Source organism: Camelus ferus, chromosome 15 (genome assembly GCF_009834535.1).
Source record: "Camelus ferus isolate YT-003-E chromosome 15, BCGSAC_Cfer_1.0, whole genome shotgun sequence".
NCBI lineage: Eukaryota > Metazoa > Chordata > Mammalia > Artiodactyla > Camelidae > Camelus > Camelus ferus.
Genome location: NC_045710.1, coordinates 55,171,119 through 55,194,822, shown reverse-complemented (window position 1 = coordinate 55,194,822; position 23,704 = coordinate 55,171,119). Strand labels below are relative to the sequence as shown.

At 49.4% G+C, this 23,704-nt stretch overlaps 1 protein-coding gene across 3 annotated transcripts in view; it reads right to left on the bottom strand.

The window, feature by feature from the left end:
* Positions 1-7,920: 7,920 nt before the first annotated feature.
* Positions 7,921-23,704, bottom strand: part of HK2 (hexokinase 2) — a 61,237-nt gene continuing 45,453 nt past the window's right edge. For 2 of the 3 annotated variants that reach the window (XM_032497932.1, XM_032497933.1), the window contains 11 exons: positions 22,167-22,322; positions 20,670-20,903; positions 19,428-19,732; positions 17,906-18,054; positions 17,528-17,647; positions 14,422-14,517; positions 13,865-13,964; positions 13,578-13,761; positions 11,772-11,927; positions 10,165-10,398; positions 8,207-8,351 (listed from right to left, as the gene is read on the bottom strand). In XM_032497932.1, coding sequence (XP_032353823.1) covers positions 8,207-8,351; positions 10,165-10,398; positions 11,772-11,927; positions 13,578-13,761; positions 13,865-13,964; positions 14,422-14,517; positions 17,528-17,647; positions 17,906-18,054; positions 19,428-19,732; positions 20,670-20,903; positions 22,167-22,322 — 1,879 coding nt within the window. Of the gene's footprint in view, positions 8,352-10,164; positions 10,399-11,771; positions 11,928-13,577; positions 13,762-13,864; positions 13,965-14,421; positions 14,518-17,527; positions 17,648-17,905; positions 18,055-19,427; positions 19,733-20,669; positions 20,904-22,166; positions 22,323-23,704 lie in introns of all 3 variants that reach the window. The other variant, XM_032497930.1, reaches the window with a different exon arrangement.

Sequence of the window (23,704 nt, the reverse complement as noted above, 5' to 3'; positions counted from 1 at the left end):
TCCCTCCTTTGAAACATTGTCTACAATGTAGGAAACAAAGGGAAACATATGATTTTAAACTATTCTGCTTGTTTTGGGGGAATCTAAATGAAAAGTATCCATCCGGTGCTGTGTGGTCAGGCCACTCAAGGTGACTGTTCTCTTGCTCTCTGTACCTCCCCTGCTGGACCAGCGCCTGCTTCACCTACACCCACTCGGGACTGACCTTCCAACATAATTGCCCCAGGCCCCAGCTAGTGATTGTTCTTATCAAAGGGGTGGGTGACGGGTGTGCCCTTCTGATGGTTTCCCTGGTAACTGATGAACCAACCTGTTGTCAATCCCTACTATGACTTCCAACCTCCCCCTGCCCCTGGGAGCAAAGACTGCTGCCGGGTCCTACCCACCACCCACTGCACACAGTGGGAGAGTTGCTCTGTTACAGCAGGCAGGTAGCTAGACATGAGCAGAGAAAGGGGGTGCAGGCCAAACGCAGGAAATCATACATCATGTAAACCACAGGGGCCCTGGGCAGAGAAAGAAAAGTAGGAACCTCTAGGCTGATACGCGTCACATGTTTTGAGGTGACAAGTGGCCTGGGGGCTGACAAAGAAAGGTGGGAAAAGGCAGGAATTTCCAGTGTACAAATGTAACCTTTTGTTCATTATGGCCTCATTTCAATCTAATTAGCTTTGCAGATTAGAAGTATCCATCATGACCCTTCTGATCCAGACTAAATAGGGACAAAAATCCCTTCTTCCTTCAGGAAGGTGGAGTTGGGATGAAAATCAGGGACTATGACCCCAGACCCTTCCCTCCCCAGTGAATATTCTGCCCATTAATTTTTACACCCTATGTAACCAATTTGCCAAAGAAACTCAGGGCAGCTGCTCACCTGAGTCTGCCTGCTCTCCCCTTGAGAGTGCACTATCCATCCCTTAATAAATCCTCACTTTACTTTCTTAACCTCCACGTCCCATCTCTGAATTCTTTCTAGTCACCAGCAACAGCTTCAGGACCTTGCTTCAGACTTGTAAGACCCCCCTACCCATTAAACCATTGATTTCTCTGCCACTGACTCCAGGCTTTTTCTTAGGTCTTGAAGCTGAGTGACTACTGGAGGCTGGAGCAGCCTCCAGTCTTCACAGTGAGTCAGAGACTCAAAGACAAGTTTGGGGACAGGGATAATCAAGACACAAACACGGGGATGGTTTCTGCATAGGATGCAGTTCCCATGTGCAATCACACAGGGTGCCCCTTAGGCAGAGCTCCTGGCAGCCCAGGGATGGGACGCCGGTGCCACCTCCTTAGCAGGGTCTGGGGAGTGTCTGGTGCCAGGTGGGGTGGATACCTGGGAAGAGGCCACAGCAGGCTCTGGGGAGCAGGGGATCTTCAACAGGCCACCTGGGCTCAGAAAACAGGAGGACCACAATGTGCTGAAGACTGGAGGCCCTTTCTCAGGAGCCACTGGACTGTGCCACTTCCAGAGACTCCCGCTCCATCTGGGGAAGGGGAATACACCCCAATAATACCCAATGTTGGACATCTCATTCTCCCTGATGAGGGGAGGCTCAGAGCTAGTATCAGTACTGTGACATTTCTTGCATCCAAATGTTGTGAAGCAAATTCATACTTGTTTCATGCATAATGTACATAAATTGAATAGGACACATGTTCAAATGCCATTTTCGCAATGTTTTCACTCTATGGAGCATAGGGAAATTGCCTTACAGCAACATTCAGGGCTAGAAAGTTGCCAAGGAAAGCATCACATGGTCCTGCTTGAGCTGGCCCAGACAGAAGACAGAGCTGGTACCCTGGGGCAACTCTGGCACCTGAGATAAGAATATTTCTGGCATGACTGAGTAAACTAAAAATGGAAGCTTAGAAGCCCACTGGTACCCCCTTCCCAGTCCCCAAGGTCAGCAGGCTGCCATACTTTCTGAGGCAGGAGGGAAAGGGGCAGGGCACAGCCATTCAAGGAATGACAGCAGTTAACAACAAAATGGTGGAAGATTCAACTCCCAGTTGGCTTTGAGGATTAAGATGGCGGGAGGTTTGACTTCTAGTAGAACTTGAGCTTCATTATATGCTCACTGTAATATATTAGTATGATAAATGACATGCCCACAGGTGCCATGAGAGTCCCAAGGCTAACCACAAAAGGTCAAAGAGTGGGCGGTGGCCCAGTTCCTGGGAATCCCAGCTCCTTCCGCAGGGTAGTTGGAATGATCCTCCCACTTGTAGGCATGTGAAGCTACTGAGCGCATAAAAACGGGCAGCACCATGCCTCGCGGCTGCTCTCCTTTCCGAATCAGATGGACCACACTCTATGAGGTCTGTGGAGTGTGTACCTGCTTTTACTTTAAGCACCCAACCCCCACACCTCGTGGCCTCTCTCTGGCCTTCTAAAAGGGCCTGGGCTCTGTCTATGGAGTATGTATCTCTATAAATAATTCTGCCTTTACTCAACTGTGGCTGGCTCTTGAATTCTTTCCTATGTGAAGCCAAGGACCCACACTTGGCGGGGTGTGCCCCAGGGACTCAACTGAGACCTGGGGCACAGCCACCCTCTCGCCCCACATTCATTTTTCCTGTATCAGGACCACGGGTAGGAAAACAGAGTGCATGCACACAAGGATATTTATGCATTAATGAGAAGTAATGTATCAGATGTGCATAATGGCACCATTCATGAGTCTTTTTTTTTTAAAACCAAAAAGCGACTTTTAGCCAGTAGCATTTTGTAAATTAAAAAAGCATACACACAAAACAGTGTATGCTTCACAAAGACGTACAAATAATTTGCACATCAGCACGATAAGATGGTTGCCTCTTGTTGAGTGGAGAATGGGAAAGAGGATAAAAGGCAACACGAAAATTAAAAACCAAGAGAAGTCCTTGCAAAGACTAGAAAATGCCCTGAATTGAGGAGGAGTGTGTGTAATCTAGCTTCTGCCCCTGAGGCCCAAACCACAGAAAACAAAGCAACGACGAAGGAAGTGAAAGGTGAGACAGGGTGGCAGAGGCTGGAAAATCTATTTCCAAGCTGGAAGCAACCTGGGTGCACATCACTGAAGGCAAGTTCACGTGCCCACCGCACCGTGAGGCCAAACTGAAACATGAGCTTGGAGCTAGAAAAAGGTTTATTGCAGGACGAGGGGGCTTATGCCCAGGAAAACCCCAAACTCCTCGAAGGGTTCAGCAAAGTATATTAAAGGCCAAGTTAAGGGGGTGGGGTCACAGGTTACAGGGTCAGCTCCTGCACAATTCTGATTGGTTGATGTTGAAGTAGCAGGGTGGTCAACACCATCAACCCCTACACACCAGCAGGTCTGGGGGCCGCATGCGCCCAGTCATCAAGTAATTCATTTCTTCCCTCTGGTGGTGGTTTTAAGCATCTGAAAAACTCAGGAAATACACATGAGGTACAATTATCTGGGTACTTCAGGGAGGAGCTAAAACAAAGGATATGGGGGTGGGGTCTGACCCCGGAAGGATCCACAGGGTCCTGCTGAGTCACATGCAGACTGCCGGCTTGTTTGCAGGGAACAGATTGCCCCGTGGTGAGGAGCCCCACGGAAGAGCTGGGAGTTGGGCAGGGTCAGCCCGAGGGAAACCTGTGAGCACAGGCATCCCAAACACTTTCAGGGCCTCCGAGAGCAGGAAACCGTTTTAAAGTCTACACTGAAAAGACTCCCTTCTGAGTACCTTGTCCAGTATTTAGTCTATGGGGAATTAAGGGTCTACATCCCCTGGGAGCTCAGTGGGAAAAGAGGAAAGCAGCTCTTTTCCAAGGCTTTGTGATGGTGTTAGCGAGTCCAAACTCGTTCTGCAACACTGTTTCACAAAAGCTGCGGAACGAGCAGGACTAAGCCCAGGAAACAGGGCACAGGGTTAAAGCCAAAGGAACAGATCTGATCTGCAGTCAGATCTGTTCTTTGCTATTACAATGGGGCAGCAAGGACCTAGGGAGGGCGGTGCTACCAAAGTTGTCCTGAGCAGCCTGCTGGCCCTCCAGGGCTTAGCGGGGGTACCCAAGTCCCAGAGAAATCTGAGCCAGAGCTGCTAGAAAAAGGGCTGGGCCCGCATACTGTTCTGTAATGGGAGACACTGCAGAAAACGAGAGGGTGGGAGGGAGAAGCCAAGGTATTTCTCACCACTCCTCACCCCAGCTCTGTGGTTCCAGCTTCTGCACCTCCTCCCCAGCTTTTGGGCTCTGGCCCAGCCAGTGGGACTGAAGTGGCTTCTTTTGACGTTGCTAATCTCTGAGATGCTTCTCCATACTGTGGGACTTCTCAGCTCTTCCGTCACCAAGAATATAACCAAGTCCCTGTGTTAAAATCTGTTTGAAATAACTAGAGATTTGTCTTCGTAACCAGACCTTGGCCTGGGGTAGACAGACCCATTGTATGGAGTTTCTCTGTCCTGTTATTATAAGTCAGACAGTAGCCAATACCCTTAAAGCTAAATCTTGGTCTCCAACTGGACTTTTTTTTTTTTTTTTGTACATCTGAATCCAACTAGATGTATTATCTGCACAAATCTCTAGAAAATTACACAAAACATGTATTTGATTAGGGGTATCAAATACACACAGAACATGTATTTCCCTCCTAAATGATTGTATCATTTGCATTTCTACCAACAGTATATGAGAATGTTGCCATAATCTTGAGAGAGATGATTAAGCAGGCTTACTGACACTGGCTGATTAACAAGGGAGAGAAAGTGCCAGACTGTTAAGAAAAAAAAACAAAAACAAAAAACACAAGTTTTTCCTCTTGTCCCACATCTGGCTCCTTGATTCCAAGGACATAGCCATACAACAAGACATTTTGTTTCCCAACTGCTGCCTTAATCCCAAAGACATACCCCGGTACCCCGCTTTCCTTGCTGTCTTTTGTCCTGCCGAGTTTCTGCTTTGGGGCTGAGCCCCATGGGAGGGAAGAGCCGGGAACAGGTGATCGGCTCCAGCAGAATAAAGATAAAGATGGCAGAGCCTTGCGGTCAGACCCCACAGGCCGATCCCGGGCCAGAGCTATCTCAACAGGCTACCTGCTCCAGTGTTTTCTTTCTTTCTTTCTTCTTTTCCGCCTTTTTTCCCTTCTCCCTGTGAGCAATAAAGAAGCCTTTTTTTTTTCTTCACTTTGCTGCTCTGCCTCTACTGAGAATTCTTTCTCAATCGGCAGGCAAGGACCCACACATTTGGTGGGCTTTCCAATTCGGGGTCGTTATCTGCTAACAGTCTCAGAAATAGTAAGTCAGAAAAACATGATCTAATTTACTTATTTTTAAAGAGGACACTTTTCGTCTGTGGGAGAGGTAATTTGGTTTATTTATTTGTTTGTTTATTTATTTAATGGAGGTACTGGGGATTGAACCCAAGACCTCATGTGTGCCAAGTGTACACTCTACCCCTGAGCTATACCGTACCCCAATGGGATCTAATTTAAATGGTCTTTTCTTCACCAACTAGCAAGGCAGGATTTTTGCATCCTGGCTATCGTCAGCATCCTAGTAGCCGTGATCTGTCTCTTCCCTCAGTTATTGTCAAGCAGGGCCGTGTCAATGTCAGTGAGCATCACAGGGGATTTGTGAGTTTATTTCCCAGGTTTGTATTTTGCTTATTAGGGAGAGGGTTTGAAAGACTGGCAAGGAGAGGACAGAGGTGTTTTTCAGATGTTCATGTAAGGGCTTTATATTCTGAATGCGAATCACACATGCCCACAGAGACTAGCCAGAGTCCCTGAGGGTTCTGCTACATCTCAGCTGAGCTGCTTTAACAGCAGACTGGTGGGCCACTCATGGTGCTTCAGTTTAGGGGCTTCATGCTTGAGGTTTAGGGGCTCAAAGGCGGCCTAGAAAAGTTGCTTATCTCCCACTTCCATTGGGACTGAGTTTCTGGAGTGAGAAATATCTGGAGTCAAGACGAAATCTTGGCCACACGTCTATCAAGCACATACAGTCAAAATCAAGACACTCATCAACTACTCAGATGGGCCAGAAAGTGCTAATATGCTCAAAAGATGACTACACTTTTGAAAATGCTCATGAATCACACACTGAATATTTTGAAAAATGTTAAAATTTATTAATAATAGTTAACATCACACAGTTAATTCAACTAGTTCTTTACTGTACACAACAACGTCTTCACTAAACCGAGTGCTCGAAGATTTGAGATGATCTGCCATTGAGCACATTTCCAGTCAAAGATTGACATGGGCAAAGCAGCATCTGCAAGGAACTGTCACCTAAGTGAGAACACAAACATTCAAAATGCATTTTCCAGCATTCCTTTTTGGAAAACCAACAGCACATCTTAAATAGCAAAACACACACATACACACACACAGCTCTACCTTTTAAAAATGTACAAGTTCATAGACGGTGCCTAATTTTCAAGTTTAAGTTCATCTCTATTTCTTGGGCATCCCTTAGTGACACACAAATCTAGACACTGTTCTCAGGACAAGTTTGATAAATGTGCAAAAACTGGGTGCTACTGCGTTATGCAGTTCCATCTTTTGATTTTGAACCTTGTATCCTACTCAACAGGGTTACAAGGCCATTCCCTCTTTATTGCGAAGTATTCAGGTGTAATGTGTGTGCATAGTTTAGGGCAGACGTGGGCTTTCAGATTCAGAATGAACCGCGCTCTCAAAGCAGAGTAAGAAAGGTTTTAATGTCTCTCTCCCGCCCCTCAAAGGAGTCTGAAATCCTTGTTAAAACAGCTCAGCCCAGGGAAGTCTGTGGACAACACCTCTTGCACAACATTTACAAAACAAACTCGAGGTGAAATTTAGTGGAGGGCACACAAATCCAGCACAGTGTTGCCCCTGAGGTTTTGTTTGTTGGTTTGATTGTTGAATTGTTTTGGTTTGCTAGCAACAATTGGACGTTGTTTTCATGTGTTTGGTGGCTTCCTTTATCTTGTTAGGGAGGCTGAAAATACTACTAACTTCCCTATGGATGAAGATTTCTAAGCAGAGTCTATTCGAAACGCTTCCCGCTTCCTCTGTTAACGTCTCGGGTAATACAGCTCCAGGAAACTCTTGCCGGAGCAGCCAGGTGGTGTGGTTTCTTCAGTCTATAGCCCCAGCCTCCTTCCAAGTTGCTGACTTCGCAGGGAGAGGACGAGGTGGGAACAGCTGCTTGACCATTCACTCACCCCAAAGAGGCTTTCTTCTCTTCTGGCAAGTGAATGAGGTATTTCTAGTAACCAGTCAGTATCTTCATCTTCCACCCTTTAAACTACACTCATCTACTAATGAGGCTGAGTCTGAGATCCTGTGGATTTATATACATACCAAATTAACGTATAAATACATTACATACAACCGATCAGGTACGTACAGTGTCAAGATAAAGGAACAGATGTACTTCATGAACTAAATACATTTCAAATATAAATTAAAATGAAAATACAGTGTTTCCACTTATGCAGGAAAAAAAAATTTTTTTTAACAGACCCTCTGCCAAAGATCCACTGCTGATGGATGACTTGCGACCCCACGAGGAGATGTGATGACAAGCCCACTCATGGGATGCGTCAATTCCTGGCTTTGGTTTTGTTTGCTCAGACTCAGGATGCTTTAGTTCCAGAAACAGCATCCACTGGTACCCACTGGGCAAATGCTTGTAGATGAGGTTGAAGAGGGGCTGCCGCATGGCTACCCGTGGGTTTCCCCTCCCTTGCCACCTCTCCTCCCTGCAACGGTCTGCCTGTGGGAGAATCCGGCTGGAGTTGGTGGAGACCCCCCCAGGTCCCTGGGAGGAGGAACAGCATCAGCCTCCTTGCTGGACGATGCTCTCCACCTAGAAATGTCACGCTCAGGCTCCAAGGTGAAGCAACCGCATCTTGTCATTAGTGTCCCCATCCGGTAGGATGATACAGCGACATGGAATTTGGCCAGGGGATTACTACTGGTCAATTTCTTTTCTTTCTTTCTTTTTTTTTTTTTTTTTCAAGTTTGAAGAGAACCAGTGGTAATGGTTGTGAAGACTGAATAAATCCTAACTTCAAATTGCATCTATCTTGGGAGGGGCAATGCTTGGGCACCAAACTCTAACGGCTGAGTAGACAGAGACAAAACTCAGTTCAATAAGGTCCTCTCTGCCAAGGAAGAGCCAAGGGGTCCGTCTCTGACATAGGGGGTGGCATCTTACAATTTAAGGCAGGAAAGAGGGGAAACCAGAGGAAGTCCTTCCAACTTCAGGGGCTCTACCGCTGTCCAGCCTCCCGGATGCGGCAGGCCACAGCAGTGATGAGAGCCGCCCCCTTCCCGCTGCCGTCCTCTGACTCCAGGAAGGACACGTCACACTTTGGAGCCAGGTCCTTCACCGTCTCATGCATGACTTTGGCAAAGCTGGAAAAGTTGGAAGAAAGACAGAGGGAAAAAAAAACCTTATTCATGACTGATTTGTGTCCTCAGAGATGGGACCCTAAGAAGCGATCCTGGAAACTAGGTACTGTGTTTCAGAAATCTGAGGCTTGGAGAGACCAGCAACTTACCCAAATTCTATGTCACAGTGGGCGGGCGGGAAGGCAAGATTCAACTCTAGCACAAAAGTCTGAGATTCTGGCAAGCTCTGCTCTTAAAACTAAGTAGTGAAAGAGAAGTTTAATAGTTGTGGGTGCCCCAAGCATGCCTTGGCAGAAGTGTATAACCTGTTTGTCAACTCTGGAGCGGAGGGCCAAGCCCCACACATGTGACAGTCTACTTCCCAGAGGTATTGACAGACATCAGACCCATGTCTAACCCAAAATGTCATCAAAGGCAAAAGGCGCAGACTTAAGAGAGGTGCTCTTGGGAGTTTACAGGGGTCTCAGACTCTCCCTGATATGGGACTAGAGAAAGAGATCATTCATCATCTGCCCCACCACAGCAGGGTCAAGCTGCTCCTCGCCAGCTGCAAAGCTGGGGACAGAGGCTCCCAACACCAAGCACCAGCGCTGGTGGTGGGACTTCTGCCCTGCCTCCTGACCCCCACGTGGGACTCAGGTTCTCATTTTCACGACACTGATCAGCAAGAGAAACTTGGAACTTCTCAAGGCCCACTCCTTTCACTAAAGCTGTATAGACTCTGGGCAAGTTCCTCAACTCCCTGTAACAATCGTGGTGACAGCAGGTAACCATCCAGTCGATGAGTCCCTCCACCCTGCGTACTGCCCAGACAAGGGGCACGGCTCTGTCCTTTCAACCTGTAGCTGAGAAGCTTCCAGAGGAGGACTGAGGAGCTTCCTGAGTTTAAAATAATTTATTCAAAACATATGTAGGTGAGGGGAGAAAGGAGAAGAGAAACAGGGATGAGAGGAGACAAAGGGGAAGAGATGGAGAAAGACAGGAAACAGTGAAAAGAAAAGAGAATTCAGTATTTCCATATAGGGGGTGAGTGTGGTGAACTTCTACAAAAGGTCAGAAAATAAATACTTTGAATTTGGTGGGTCATATGGTCTGCTGCAACTACTCTGCTATTATAGTTGAAAACAGTCATAGACAACACGTGAACAAAAGGGGGAGGGTGTAGCTCAGTGGTAGAGTGCACACCTAGCATGCACAAGGTCCTGGGTTCAATCCCCAGTTCCTCCATTAAAAATAAATAAGCCCTTCCCACATAGTAAACTGACTATACCTCAATCTAAAAATAATAAATAAATAAAAATATATAAAAAAAAAATAAGCTCAATTACCTGCCCCCCAACAAAATTTTTTAAAAAATAAATAAAATTTAAATTAAAAAAAAACAAATGTGGATGCATCTCAAAACCGTGAGCACTGTGTGAGAAGAGCCAGTCACAAAAGGGAAGGTGCCGTATGATTCCCCTGTAAGTCCGAAATTAAGTAAAACTAAACAATGTGGATGCATACATAGACATCCGGGGGGTGGGGGGTGAAAGCAAGGGCCTTAGTCACCATGGCACTTACTCCTGGTGAGGGATGTGATTCTGTGGATGTGAAGGCTGCAGCTGGGAGGGGCTCGCAGGGGCTTCCAAGCCGGGTGGCGAAACCCAGCCCTACTTCTGGTCATTAATCTTTAAACTATAATATAGACATTATATACACTCTTTGGAATGCCTGATAATTCACCATCAAATAGAGAGAGAGAGAAGACAGCAATGAAAGAATGGAGAGCTGGAGGGAGACAGATGGGCAGGAGGAGTGGACATCAGGCACTCACTGAGGATGTAGCTTGTAGAGGGTCCCGTCCACGCCCACGGTCACTTTGAGGGTGTCTAGCCCACGGTTTTCTCGTATTTTGTCCACCACAGCAGCCATGCCGGCACCACAGAGCTGGGCTGCCCGCCGTGCCACCACGGTGCACACCTCCTTGACAATGATGCTGTCATCGCAGGTGCTGTCGAGCCCCAGGTGGTGCAGGATGGCACGGACCTGCAGCAGGGCCAGGCAGTCACTGGGGCGGGGGGAGACAGCGAGCGGTCAGGCATGTACCGAGAGGGCCGGATGGCCCACCAACCCTGAGAGGTGGCTCCTGTTCTTTTATTTTTATTTATTTTTTTAGTGGGGGAGGCAATTTGGTTTATTTATTTGTAGCGGAGGTACTGGGGATTGAACCCACTGCATGCTAAGCATGCGCTCTACCACTTGAGCTATAACCTCCCCTCAATGGCTCCCGTTCTTAAACTCAGTTCAGGAACTACTGGCCCACATGGACAGGGACACAAAGAAACAGCTCCCTGTGCCACTCTGTCCAGGCAACGTAACCCACTGCTGCTACAAAACTGACACTCAAGGCAGGGAGGGCATAGCTCAAGCAGTAGAGCGCGTGCACAAGGTCCTCGGTTCAATCCCAGCACCTCCTCTAAAAATAAATAAACAAACCTAATTATCACTCCCCACCAAAAAAAAAAAAAAACCAAAAAAAAAAACAAACCTGACATTCAAAACAAGAAGACATTCACTGTCCATGTGTTCCACTTGCTTGGAAATAGTAAAGGCAGGGATGATGCTCACAGGTGACAAGTTTTAACTTGCAAAGCCCTTTCCTGTCCAGGCTCTCACTGTTGGAAGCATCACCAACCACCATCAGACCCCTGTTCTACTTCTGCTCTCCCAGCCTGGGTGGTCTGAAATCTACGTGTGCATGAAGTGCAAATAACACTCCAAGGAGAAAATAAACAAGACGTGCGAACCAGAACATACTCTGCCTATTCACTAGTGCAGATATCCTCGGTCCCCACTCATGTGGGTCATCCAGTTCCCATTTTTCTATATGCCTGAGAGTAATAACACAGTATCAATTTTTAAAAGGCTCTGAAATTCAGCGTTCTAATTTGGAGCAGACTTTCCCACCATTAGACTGGAGGAAGCAGGCTTTGCTCTAATGAGCTGCCACAAAACAGGTTTCTGTATTGCCTGACTTAATCCTGATTGCCTTGTCACTGGAGCCAGCAGTTAAGAAGGACTTTCGCGCCGAGCATAAGTGCTTTAGTGGATTACCTTCCTCTGTGCATCCCAGTTTACATTCTATGGGCAGCTCTCTTTCTTTCTGCCTTTGAAATTGGTCTAAAACCCAACAATACTGCTTTGCACAGGCTCATGCCAGCTTCACGTGGTTTTTCAAAAGAATATTATATATTTTCCCTTAAAATGCCAACTGTTCATAAAGTGCTTTAAAACAGCACTATGGAATGTGTTAGCTACTAAACTGGCCTTTAAGTAAGCCACACCCTGATCCTACTTGAGCTGTGGAAATCCTTCAGCTCACCTGTCTGTGAAAAGGAGGAGGTAAATGGCCCCGCCCTATTCCAGGCCCTAAATTCTCACCTCTCAATCTGAGACAGGAACTTGGTTTCAAAGATTCCCCTTGTCTTGAGTCGCTCTGAGATGCGGCCACGGAAGAGCAGCCCACGCTTGGTAAAATCAATGAGGATGTTACGAACAATCTCGCCCAAGTACATGCCACTGATCATTTTCTCAAACCTGCAGTGAGGGTAATGTTCATGGAGTGTTAAGGAGGAAGGTGGTAGGTAGGATGTGCTGAGATAAACCAGCTCGGTCCCCTCCCCACTGCATTAGAAGGTGGAGGGCAGACAGATTTCCCTTGGTGGGAAAGGAAACGCCACTTGACTCACTGGGGCAGGATTCCTGGTGTCCACACATACTGACTGATGCACAGACTGAGGTCCACGAGGTTCCCTGAGACTGACCCCACCTTGTGGGTTCATGTCCCTTCCAAGACTCCTCAAGAAGGAATGCACATCCAACCCCCACACTTCAGAAGGCTAGGATGCAGTGTCTCAATCCCTAATGTTGCTGAGAATTTAGCATGCTTTCTCTTCGACCTAATCAGCTATCACTCAGGAAGCCAGTGCCAGCTGAAGCCCCCCAATCCCCCCCCCATCCTGGCCACGAGAACTAAACATGGCTACTCAGTGAGTTGAGGGTCTTCTGGCTCTGCACAGTGACTTTTCAAAAAAGTCAACATTCCCAGTTTCAATCAAGACCCCATCAACAGAAACAGACTCACAGACATAGAATACAAACTTGTGGTTGCCAGGGAGAGGGGGGTGGGAGGGGACAGACTGGGAGTTCAAGATTTGTAGATACTGACAGGCATATGCAGAATAGATAAACAAGTTTATACTGTACAGCACAGGGAAATATATACAAGATCTTGTAGTCACTCATGGTGAAAAAGAATACGGAAATGAGCACAAGTATATTCATGTGACTGAAACATTGTGCTGTACACCGGAAATTGACACAACACTGTAAACTGACTATAACTCAATTTAAAAAAAAAAAAACCACCATTCAATCTGTCTTGTTCCAGTCTGTTTCTTTCATTAATGCTTCCTGCCTAACCCCTGGAGGCATTTCTCTGCGTCTGTGACCTCTACTACAGAGAAATATTTTGCAAAGAAGTCTCTGCAGAACTCTGGTCCCTGATTAATCCAGTTAGAAAACACTGCATGCAACCCCTTGCTCATGGGATGTGTGCTGGATCTTAACACCACGTCCCTCAGCTCAGAGCCCCACCCCCACCCCCACCCCAGTACTAGGGGCTCTGTGACGCTGGGGCTGGTTCCTTGTCCAGTTAGACAGTAGAGGGCGCTACATTCTTGATGGATGGACGGAGGAGAAAGAGAGTGCTCCTGTCTGCTTCCTGCTCGGTCTGCCTCAGCCCAGCAATGCTTCCTCGCTCTGATGGCAGCAGGTGGTCCAGCTGTTGGTTCTCCCACAAGTCCCAGAAATAGTTCTTAACACTCTCCCCTGCCTGTCCTCCCTGCCCTCGGGGTGGGAGCTGCTCTTCCATGTGCTGGCGTCTGTGCTCCGCAGCATCCCTCTAAATCCCAAATTCCCTATACGAAATGCCCGCTGTAACAGAACCGCTGTGATTTGTTCTCCCCGATAGACTTCAAGAACATCAGAGTCCAGCAGGGGGAGAAGGACTTAACCCAGAACTTTCTAGATGTACTTGACAAGAAGCCCTTTCCAAAGAGATCTTTTCTATCAACGTCACAAGAGAACAAGCGTCCTGGGCTTTGCTGTGTAGAGGGTCCGATCGCTCACCACTAATCCCGGTTCCCGGATCAACACACCAGGGCCCATGGGCAGCTGGGTGCCTACCTCTGTTTGCCCGGGTTGAGGGACAGCTCATCCACAGCCGCATCAAACTCTGTGCGGAAGTCATCGAGGCAGCCATTGTCCCCGAAGGCCCCCCACTCCATGTTGACGCACATCCGCCCCTCGTCCCCTTCCACCAGCTCCACGTTCCGCATCTCCTCCATGTAGCAGGCGTTGCTGCCCGTGCCTGCCGACCGCAGTGACATCCGTCAGGGCCTCGCTCAGCACCGGCCTCCCACCCAGCCTGGGCTGTGTGTCCCCCACACGGGAAAGGCGGCCCGAGTCCTTACCAACGATGAGGCCGACTTCACAGTGAGGGTCTTCGTAACCACAGGTCATCATCGTCCCAACCGTGTCGTTCACCACAGCGACCACGTCTAAGTCAAACTCCTGAGCAGGCGACAGCAGATCCCCAGTCCCCAAATGAACCACGATACTCTCCCTTCGGACACTCACAAGGGAGATTTAAATGTGTATAAAACTTATTTTATATGGCAGGGCTCATTTTCTCTTTTCATTCAGTCTCACCTCCTCAGAGACCTTCCCCTGGATATGCTGTTTACAAGAGTGTCCCTCCCCAGCCCACTCACTGTGTCTTCACCCAACTTCATTTTCCTTCTTAGCTCAGTAGCACCCGACATCAGCCCATGGCTTTGTTTACAGACCCAGAACTTGCTGCGGTCATTTCCAGATCCCCAGCTGCCAAGCGCAGGGCTTGCTCACAATGGATGCTCATGAACAGCTGGAGGACTAAGCTGATCCTCCTGATCCTGCCTCTGACCAAAGCAACCACACTCAGCACCTCCCCCAGTTTGGGAACACAGGCCACCTGCCACACCTCTCCCACCTCTCTTCGGTGGATGGCTTCCTTCAGCAGCGTGACCACGTCCTCGCCCTCGCAGCCGGACGCCTTGAAGCCTTTAGTCCACTTCAGGAGGATGCTCTAAAAATCACACATGGACAGGGATAAGGAGAGCAGAGAAGGGCCCTTGGGTCATTCCCAAGGGCCCAGCTGTGCATGTTTCTCAACCTCACAGGTTAGACAGGTGCCCTTTAATAACCAATCATCTCCCTAGCATGCACGAGGGGTTCAATCCCCAGGACCTCCATTAAAAATAAATTTAAAAAACCCAAATTACCTCCCACCAAAATAACCAATCATCTCACCCACGAATGATCCTAAACCTGTTTCCCCTACTAGGATTATCGAGCGCCTACTATGTACCAGGTACTGGGCCAAGCATATCACATGTGTACGTCATTGAATCCTCACAGCAACCTCAGGAAATACTCATCATTATCATGCACATTTTACAGGTAACTGTGGCTCTGGCCTGCAGCCTGGAGGCGAGGACGACGCCCCCCCCGGGCCCACCACTTCCAACGGATGGGCTCGCAAGCACCACACAATTGCCCCTGCCAGGGAACAAAGTTCTGTACGCTTGTTTCCTTCACTGGGATAAGCGATTTGCCCTGTCCTTCGTACAGAAGGGTCGATTTGTGTCTCTTAATTTTCCAACTCTAGTAGGAAGTAAGCAAGCAAGTACATTTCGCTGGGTCACAGAGCCTTCCGGGAGCAGATGCATCATGGCTTCGAATGCGGCATTTCATGCCCAGAAGTTTGGCACCACGAGTCAACCTGTATGTGTCATGCTGTGTTCAGATCCCAGGAGACTCCAAAAAACAAAGTACAATCTCAGCGGTATCCTGGTTTACACACCTATATCCAAACAACCGTGTGCTTATCGCCACCTAATTTTCTTGCCTACAGATTAGCTTCGTATCTCTGATGAAATTTTGAACTTGGCACTTTCAAGTTTACAAAATGTTCGAATAACATTATTGCAGGTGGTCCTTAATAATTAAGGCAGGCAGAGGCCCCAGCAGATGGGGAGAGCTGCCCGGGGCCACCAGCTCGTCCAGGCAGCTTGAGGCCTTTGGACCTCGGCCCCTGCTGGTTTTCCCCATCAACAGGGTGATCTCACCAGGGCAAGAACCCAGCTTACAGACAGAACAACAGACGGAAACCCTGTTTCTGCTTCATTTGCTCTTAATTTTCACAATTGTAGACTGAACACGTGCTCCTTACAGAAACTTGGAACATTATAGAATAAAAGCCAATACAATGACCTGGAAGTTTACAACTCAGGCAAAAACAAAAACAGTTAACATGTCTGAGGGCCACCAGATAAATGTATAAACACATATATACACATTGCTGTTCTTGAAAATTAGGATCGTGTCTGTCAAAAATGTTTCAGTAGGAAAAATCTAGAAGCATATACACTAGAATGTTATGTTTTTTATCTTCCCTTTAATCGCATTTTTTGTATGTTTCTATATTACAAAGATTATACTTTTCTTAAAAATATGTTTTAGTCTTTCCACCAATGACTTTTCACAAATCATTGAAATTTCTTCCAAAAAACTAGTCACTGATACAGGGCAGTGAGTGACTCATGGCTTAACTATTTCCCCCCTGTTGTAACCATTAGGTTTGTTTCTAACGGCTATTATAGTAAGTAGTGTTTCATTAAATATCCCAACAGTCCTTCTCCACATGTTTGATAATTCCTTTTGGTAAATGGATGCAAAGAGAAGGCTTTGAAAATCCGACGCCTTGACACTGAAAAAAGTAATACACTGAGACAAAGCTGGACAAGCTAAAAGCCCTCCTGGACTAGTAATACCGGGCAAATGCTAACAGATGTTGGGAGATACTGGATTAGGCGGGGGGTTTAAGGCAGGACTTCTCAAACCTCCCCTGTACTAGTGCACGTGGCGAATTAACTCTCAGAGGGGAGGGGTGGGAGGCATCCACAAAACTCAGCTGAGTGATGTAATTAAGGCTCGCTGTTCCGGGGACGCCGTGGGAAATGCAGGCCTTTCCTCATCACTGCTCCAAGCCCACTTTACCTGGGACGGTTCCCACCTACGTGGCCTCCACACTGCCAGGCCTGCCTGCCTGCCTGCCTTCCCCAGCAACTCATTCTTCTGACCAAGTATTCCTCGTGCCCTCCGGGTATGTGCTCAGATTTGCGTCATCCTCAGCGCTTCATCGCCCTGCTGGTGCCACGTTCCAAAGAGCAGCTCGTACTGTTCTGAGCTTGCTTCATCCGTCCAGTTTGTTTGTAAGCACCTAAAGGAGGAACTTTAGTACCTTCTGTACCCCGACAACTCCATCCACAGCATATGTCCCCTTGTACCAAGCTTCTAGAACACTGATCAAGACACAGAGGAACAAATGCTTAAATAATAGTATTCTGATCTCTGACATACCACTCAGCCACCCTGAGCGAGTCTCAGCATTGCCTATCCAGCCATCCTAACTTCAACACACCATGTCCAGCACATGTGGGAGCACCAGATCTTTACCATCTGCTTCATCCAGCCAAGGCAACTGACAGGGAATGAAAAGCAAAGGTGAGACTAGAGAAACACCAGGGCATGCAAACAACAGGAGATGGAGGGAAATGTCCTGAGCCCAAAGCAGGGGCCCCAGGAGCAGCTGAGCCCTAACTGACAGCCTGGGCTCAGGTGCCAGGAAACCAGAATGAAATCACGGCTTGGCCGCTCCCACGCTCTATGACCTGGTGCAAGATACCCAGTATTTCTGTAGACCTTGTTTTCCTTTCTGCAAAATGGGTATAAAAACAACTACCTTGTATGGTTGCTGTGAGGGTTAAATGAGATGCATGAGAAGCCTAGAATAAAGGGCTTAAAAGATGACAGTTGTGCATATTTTGATTAGCATCATCATCATCATCCCAAAGACTGCTCCCTACTTGACCCACCCCCACCAGCTCTGACTTACCTATTCCCGTCCCTCCCCCAGGACCTGTCACTCACGCCCTCCTTCCCTTCCTCTCAGCTCAGCCTTCTCCCCCGCCCCACACTCTGGCCCATCAGAGTCAAGACAGCCCATAGGAAACCCTCCAGGAAGGCACCCTTACCTCGTCCAGGCTGTTCTGCTGGCAGGGGAAGGAGAAGGTGAACCCCAGAGGCAGGGACACGCCCTTCATGCCCATGTACTCCAGGAAGTCGGCAATGCACTGGACAATGTGGTCAAAGAGCTACAAGGGAAAGTCGGGCTCTGATGGGGGGGACGAGGGGCGCCCCGGCCTGGGCAGGCTGCCCCCTGAGCACGACCAGCCTGGGGCCTCCACCCAGGAGGTACGCTAGCTCGGCACATGCAAACCTCAGTAAAGGCCAGCCCAGGGCCCTGGCCCGCGGAGCCCTCCCTGGGAACACGTGGGAGCAGAGAAAGCGCTGTCCTCCCTGGCGAGAAAGGGTGTCCCCGGGGGCCCCCACCCGCGGTGCCGCCGCCTCACCTCGTCCCCTGTGCCGTGCATGACCTCCTGCGGGATGGAGTAGATCTTGTTGTGCATCTCCACTCCGCGCCGCTTTCCATTCCGCACGCGCACCAGCAGGACCCGGAAGTTGGTGCCGCCCAGGTCCAAGGCCAGGAAGTCACCTTTCTCTGGAAAATAAGCCCAGGAAGATGATGCGCTGGGGCCAGAGAGCGACCGTCTAAAGCGCCGTCCCCGACGGGGAGTTCTCCCGGGCAGCTCTCCTGGGCGGCCCTGGGCAGCCTCGGGGCGGGGTGTGCGAGCGCCACCTAACGGTAAAGACAGTAAGCCCCTCCCTCTCCCACCCCGGGGACCAGAGACCCGCTGGCTCTTCAGTGGTTCTCGAATGATGTCAAGTGGAGGGACCTCAGGAGTCCCCAAAAAGCCCCAGAACACAGGAAAGAAATGGTGACACAGTAACTCAAAAATATCCAAACGCACAATCTGTGCTAAATCAGAGGCCGCCTTCTGTTAGGTTCTAGAATACAGAAGCAACAGCAGAAGAGTCCAGCCCTTTAAAGGGAACTGAAGAAAATCTTTCTGAATGGGGAAACCCTCCTTTGCAGGACAGTCACAATGCACTACGTGCCTCACACACAGGCTCCATGCAACCCTCAGGCAGCCTGCAGAGGGAGGCGCTGCACTCCCCTCTGATGGCAGAGCAAGACCTGGCTGAGCTGTATGGAGTGAGTCACTGGCTCAGGGCCACACAGCCAGGATTGGGTGGAGCCAGGACCAAGCCCCAGTCTTCAGCTCTGAAACCTGGACCAGCCGAGCTACACTGGCCTGCTCAAGAGTCATTTTTCTGAATTGGAAAAAGACCTCCATTACTTGAATTGCAAGACTTAGAGCAAGGAGTCAGCCATCTTTTTCTGTAAAGGGCTGAGCAGTAACCATCTTGGGCCTTGTGAGCAACTGTCTGTTGCAATCATACAACTTTGCCATGGCAGCACAAAGCAGCCATAAAGGCCATACTTATGCCATGGACATGGCTGTGTACTAATGAAACTTCATTTAAAACAATAGGCAGTGGGCCAGACTTAGCCCCTGGCCTTTAATTTGTCAACCCTTGACCTGGAACCAAAATTCCTGGCTTTGAATCCCAGCTCTGCCATCTCCCAGCTGTGTGAAGAGGTTTCTTAATTTCTTGGTGCCTAAGTTTTGTGCAAAATATTCATAGCTCATTAGCAAACCAAATTAACTACCAATCTCTATTAACAGGTAAAGATTAAATGAATTAATATGTGTAAGCTGCTTAGAGACGTGTTTGACACAGAGGAAGCATTCATGAAGTATTTACATATTAGTACTGTTCAGATTTTAGCAGAGGAATGCCTTGGTTGAGCTCACTGGTCATTAGAATTTCCCAGGACTAGAGCTGAAAAAACTTGTTTAACTGTCTGGTCCAAGCACCCAGCGCTGAGGCTCAGGGAGTCCTCCCGGAGTGTTCAGCATCAGGACAGAGGCCCACCGTGGTGAGCCGGGTGGCTGCCCCGCCACATACCTGTGCCATCAGGGGTGGCACACACGTAGGTGGGCAGCATCTTGACGGGGGCAACGGCATGAGTCTCCTTGCTCAGACCTCGCTCCATTTCTTCCTTCATCCTCCTCTTGACCTCCAGCAGCTGCTCGCGGCTCAGCTTCAGAGACTCCAGGGTCTTCTGGCGGGCTCGGTGCTGATCGGCCAGCCGGTAGGCCACTGCTGTCACCATGGCAGCCCCCTTGCCGCTGCCGTCCTCAGAGCGGAGGAAGCGGATGTCACAGTCAGGCACCAGGCGCCGTACGGTCTTGTGAAGACGCTTGGCAAAACTACAGTCACAGGGTGTCCACAGTTAGGGTCAGTGGTACAAATGGCTGGGGCCGTACCTCACCGCCTCAGCCCACAGTGGTACCCTAACATCCTCTCCCTACTCTTCCTTCCTGAGTAAGGGTGACTGTCTAAAAGCGCAGATATTCAATTGAGGCCACCCAGCTAAAAGGAAAAGCCCCTTCTGGGAAGCCACTATCTCCTGCGTGCAGTCACGGAAGACCTCCCCCCGTTCCCACAGGCCACAGCCCCTCTGCCCAACTTAGTGGTTCTTTGATGGGGCAGCCCAGGGAAACCAGGTGATTCTGACACCAACTACTGTTCACGTTTCATTGCTCATTTCATTGGATGCTGCCGAGGAAAGGCCCAGAAAGGAAAAAGTCGAAATGCTTTTCTTGACTTTGGCCCCTAAAGTTTCTGCAGCACTGGATGAGGAGACCAGGGAATGGAAGGGCTGAGACCTTCTGCACCGACCTTCAGCTAATGGAGGCCCACTGATGGGGCACTCATGCGAGGTGAAAATGATGGGACGGTAAATGGGCACAACAGAGAGATATCCTGCAGGTCCCAGCTGAAATTTGAGTATTCTAGCCCTTATGACCAAAGGAGCAAAACGTGGAGGGTAGAGCAGGATTACCTCGATAGCCGAGTGAATGAAAGCAAGAGGGTGGCAGAAAGCGCTCCCAGATACCAGGAGAGCTCTGAGCAGACCCCTGGTCATTGGCAGCCTTCAGAAACCGCCTCCACCCACACCAAGGATGACACACTCCCAGCCCCCGCCTGCCCAGCTGGGAACTTTTCTTCTACCAAGAACCTCAACGCTGTGGTCCATCTCCACCAGCCCACAATGCAAAACAGAGTTTCCAGGGAGTCCAGACTGGCAAGTCTCCCCCCCGCCCTGAGAGCTCCGTCACTGGGGGCCCTGGCATGCCGGCTCACTGTGGGTGCTTCTTGTAGACAGAGCCGTCCACCCCGATGGTGGAGCGCAGCCGCTCCGCGTCTTTGTTCTCCTTGATGCGCCGCAGCACAGCCGCCAGCGTGGCTGCACACAGGCTGGCCGAGCGTGTGGACACGATCTGGCAGACCCGGTGAGTGGCCACGCAGTCCTCCTGGGTCGGGTCCAGGCCCAGCCGCATCAGGATCTCGCGGGCCTTCTGGATGCCATCCTTCTCCCTGGGAAACAGAGACAGCACGTGGGCAGGTGCCGCCCGCTGTGGCCAGGGGGAGGGGGCCGTGCAGGCTGGCAGGGAAGGCCCACAGCGGCAGCAGACGCCCTTCCCCGGTGAGGGCAGACGCCCACCTCACTGCTCTGCCTGCACCTTGCAGGGGCTGAACCAGGAGGAGGGGAAACACAAGCCAAGCTGCTCTCCCAGACACACACACGCACACAGAGTACTTCCGGTGCCCCTTGCTCTGGATGCTCCTAACTTTTCTCACGCACGTACTATGTAGGGACAAGGCCCTTTTCTTGGGGCTTTAAACACCAAGTTGTGTGTGAGCTCACTTGTGCTCGGGTCAGAGGGAACGGTGCTCGCTGAGCTGAGCAGCCCACCCCATTTCCTCTCTTTAAAGTAATCAGAGTCTGTTACACTCCACAACAGAGCCATCACTGCTTTAACTTGTGTCTAAAGACGGTGAGAAAGGGCACTCTTCTTAGTGGAACTAAATGCCTCACAAATATGCCTCCTTTTATCCCCTCTGAGCTTTACAAGGAGGCACAGTTCCTTCAAGAATTCTACTTAAGTCACTGGAACGGTCTCACTGCTCCCTTGAACACCAAAACCACCTTCTCGCCACCATCTGGTCCCTGAAACAACAAAGCCTCCTCAGGCGACAAGTGGAAGGTCTCAGGGAGAGGAAACTCGGCCCAGCTCTTTGGATATTGTTAAGTGAAAAACAAAAAACCAGGCCATCTTCACACCCACGCCTGCTGCTCTGTGAAAATGCAGGCCTCAGCTCTACCTTTTAGAACTAAATGAGTCCATCTCAGTGTCGTCCAAGGACCAATTTTTCTGTCACGAAGCAGGGGGTCAGGACAGAGCCCTTTTTGAAACTCGCCAATAGGGAATGAAATGTCGGAGCTTCGGGAGGAGGGAAAGGAAGTAGGTGCAAGGAGCAGTTAAGAGGCCCGCTGGGCGCCTCTAGCACTAAGCTGAGGCCCCTCTGCCAGGCAGGAAGACCGGTGCCAAAGCACAGGTCCCTGCATGGGGGCCGGGTGTCCCCAGGGACCCCGAGTCACTTTGGTAGGCAGCACGTTCAACACAGACGAGTGTGGAGACGACCCGGCAAGTGACGTCGAGCCGTAGGCCCGCCGTGGCCCACGCCGGGTAAGACCCCCCCCGCCATCCACATCTGAAGGGTGACTCTTCCTCACTCCCCAGACTGCCTGTCCGCCCTTCTGAAGACCCAGTGAACAGAGAAGGGCCCACAGCTTACCCTTCAATATCCGAAACGTCCTTGGTCTCAAAGTGGCCTGTGGCGAGGAGTTCAGGGCTGAGCTTCCCCCCAAAAAGCAGCTCCTCCTTGGCCATCTTCACTAGGATAAGCCTCACCAGCTCCCCCATGTACATTCCACTGATCATCTTCTCAAATCTGCCGGGAGATACACATATATATATGCATTCCTGGGACACTGTGCTGTACACCAGAAACTGACCCATTATAAGGAAAAAAAAAAAAAGGAAATCTTATGTAGAACCTCGATATTTATTTACAAGGTGGGGGGCGGGGGAGGCAATCTGATTAAATCTGGGGCCCAGGCCCAGCAACTTATCACCTCACATAGCCCTTCCCTTCGCAGGACACTTGTGGATTCCTGAGAAGACCGTGAAAACCTGGGATGGGAGGAGAATGGCGCAAAGGTAGGTGGGCAGGTCGGGGCAGGTGAGAAGGACCTTAAATGGTCTTGGCAATCTGAGACAGGCTGGAAGCTTCCAAGCAGGCAGGTGACAAATAGCTGAGAGGGCAGCTGGGTAATTTATTTTTGTCAACACTAGGTGACACTGTTTTCTTTAGAAGACACTGGCTCAGACTATGTAACAGGAGAAAGCAAATCCTCACAATTCTTTCTAGCCAAAAAGGCTCTTTCTTGGTATCTTAGAAAGATACCAAGGGTCCTAGAGAGAGGAGGCAGTTGGGCCTCTGGACACTAACACACCAGCCTTCAGGGAGGAGGCCCAGACAAGGGTGTGGAAGGGATTCCAGTGTCACCAGGTGTGAAATACAAGAGGAGGCCGGACCTTCAGGAAGCGACCTGCTCAAGACCGAAGACCGGGAGCTAAGTGGACAACTGACCAAGTGCTCGAGCAGAAGGTTTGTTTGCAATGTCTAAGCACCAGCACGGGCACACTGCCCTGCTTCAACAGTGAGAATTCGTGTGTCTGCTTTTGCACCTTCCCCCAGAGCAGTCGGTTCTATGAGACCGAGGGGAGGGGGCCAGTGGGGCTCTGCAGTGTGGCTAGTAAAAACTCTTATTTCAGTTTGCTATGTATATATATATATATATGTATGTATTTATATTTTTATTTTTTTGTTTTTTAAAACATTCTTTGTTTCAGTCAAGGCTTGGAAAATATTTATCTAGAAACATACAAAGAGTGAAGAAAAGTTCCCACTCAAGCCCAACTTCAGGGAGAGCTGACACATTGGTATATATCCTCTCAGCATATTTTTTGCTTTGCTTTGTTTTGAGCAGCTTTTCAGTCCATAAAATTTCTCACTAGCCATGGCCAACACAGCCAGAAGCCTATGGAAGTTCCAAGTAAATGGGCTAACATTTCAACGTGTGAGAGAAGCTTGTGACTTAAATAAACTATGCTTTCAGGAAGCAAGGAACTCCCCTTCCCCCCATAAAGAAAAGGGTACTTTTTTACAAAGCTGGTTTATAGGGGTAGAGTTTCCTCTCTAAGTGGGGATCCGTGTTAAAAGGTTCCCTGCAACAGTCACAGCTCCAGTAAGACCAGAGAGGGCCTGAT